The 1,805-nt window shown below is 59.1% G+C and overlaps 1 protein-coding gene across 1 annotated transcript in view; it reads right to left on the bottom strand.

The window, feature by feature from the left end:
- Efcc1 (EF-hand and coiled-coil domain containing 1) overlaps positions 1-657 on the bottom strand; it is a 31,346-nt gene extending 30,689 nt beyond the window's left edge. Inside the window, exon 1 of the mRNA XM_010641291.1 lies at positions 652-657. Within this exon, the coding sequence (XP_010639593.1) occupies positions 652-657 (6 nt within the window). The remainder of the gene's footprint in view (positions 1-651) is intronic.
- Positions 658-1,805: the final 1,148 nt, after the last annotated feature.

Raw genomic sequence — 1,805 nt, 5'->3', positions numbered from 1 at the left:
TCCGGGGCGCCCGCCTGGCTCTTCCAGAGGCCGACCTGCGGAGGCAGAGGGCAGAGGGTGAGCGTCCCGCGCAGCTAGGGCGACCTCGGCCGCCGCACCCTCAGAACATCCCGGGACACGTTGGCCAGGCAGCCGTGCCTTTTACTGTGCGCTGCTTATGGGTCTGCGGAGCTGATCCCGAATGGAGCCGGGTGAGGGAGACTAAGTCACTTAGCCCTTGTTCTGTTATTTGCATAACAGTGATTCTCTGCTGGGCCTGGTGGCGCACGCGTGTGACACCAGCCTTCAGGAGGTCGAGGCAAGAAAATTGCTGGGAGTTGGAGAGCAGGCTCCCAGAAAAAAATTACTCCCAAACTTGGTGATTTCACGGCCTGCCTCCAGGGTCCACAGCCTTCAATCTGCCACCCTGGCTCCTTGTCCCCTAGGTCCACAGGGTGATGTACACTTCAAGCTAGCAGTACCCGCCCTCCTCGGGGTCTGTGCTTGCAGCTGCTCCCTGACGCTGGAGCGTCGTCTGTCTTTACAGCTTTGCTCCCAGAACCAAGAAAAGCCCTGACAAACAGTCGGTGCCCAATAAATGCCCGAGAATGAATGAATGATTAGGGACCATCTTCTGAGCCTGCGTCCCACGCAGGACTGGAGATTTCCCACCTCCATCCTTGGCTTGGCCTGACCCCGTGCCACCTGCTTATCCCCATCTGCACTCGTGGCCCTGAAACCACACCTCTGCACCGTGATGCACCCTCTCTGCGACCTCCCCTCCAGGGGACTGGGTTAAGTACTGAGGGAGGTACTGTATAATAGTGCTCTCCTGTCCTCTCCTGGCCCCCTTGAGGTAGGGACTGTTCCTTTCCTTCTTCGATATCTGGCCCCCAGCGCTGCCCCTAGCACGTGACTGGGCACAGTGCTTAAGTGTTTGGTGACTGATCCCGGATGCCAGGGCTGCGGCCATAGCTCCTCCAGTGGCTCACAGCTGGGAGCAGTTCTGGTCGTGCCGGCACTGGATGGCAAATGACTGCCACCAAGTAACCCAGTGTCGGCCACTCTGGCCCACTGTATTTTCTGAACTATAGAAGGAGCTTTCACCCCATTGGGCAGGCACCCCCTTAAGGGCGGGGTTAGAAGGGACAAGATCAGAAGGAGGCGGCGGGTGGTTGTGTGTGGAATGGTTTGTGTGGACTGGAGTTTTGGTGGGTGGGATGGGTGATAAGAGTAGGAGCAGGGGGCAGGCACAGTGGTGCTCACCTGTAATCTCAGCTTCTCGGGAGACTGAGGCAGGAGAGTGGCAAATTTGAGGCCAACCCGAGCAACTTGGCAAGACCCTACCTTAATTAACATAGAAAGGGCTGCTGTTGTAGCACATTGGAGCGCTCCTAGGTTCAGATCCCCAGTATGGAGGAGAGGGTACATAGTGTTTGGGGTTGGGTTGGAGTGGAGCGTTATGAGGTCGGGTAAGGTTAGGCAGCAAGCCAGCTGAAGTCCAGTGGGATGGATAGGGCTGCCCCCGTTCCCCTCCCTCCTCCTTCGGCCAGTCCAGGCTCAGCAGCCTGCGGACCAGATGCCCCCCCATCGCACCCCTTCAGATCCCCAGTATGGAGGAGAGGGTACATAGTGTTTGGGGTTGGGTTGGAGTGGAGCGTTATGAGGTCGGGTAAGGTTAGGCAGCAAGCCAGCTGAAGTCCAGTGGGATGGATAGGGCTGCCCCCGTTCCCCTCCCTCCTCCTTCGGCCAGTCCAGGCTCAGCAGCCTGCGGACCAGATGCCCCCCCATCGCACCCCCCGACCCCACCCCCACCCCCGCGCACC

Source organism: Fukomys damarensis, unplaced genomic scaffold (genome assembly GCF_012274545.1).
Source record: "Fukomys damarensis isolate Sample0158 unplaced genomic scaffold, DMR_v1.0_HiC HiC_scaffold_25, whole genome shotgun sequence".
Lineage (NCBI taxonomy): Eukaryota > Metazoa > Chordata > Mammalia > Rodentia > Bathyergidae > Fukomys > Fukomys damarensis.
The sequence above is the reverse complement of the archived record's forward strand: the minus strand, read 5'-3'. Positions and strand labels throughout refer to the sequence as shown.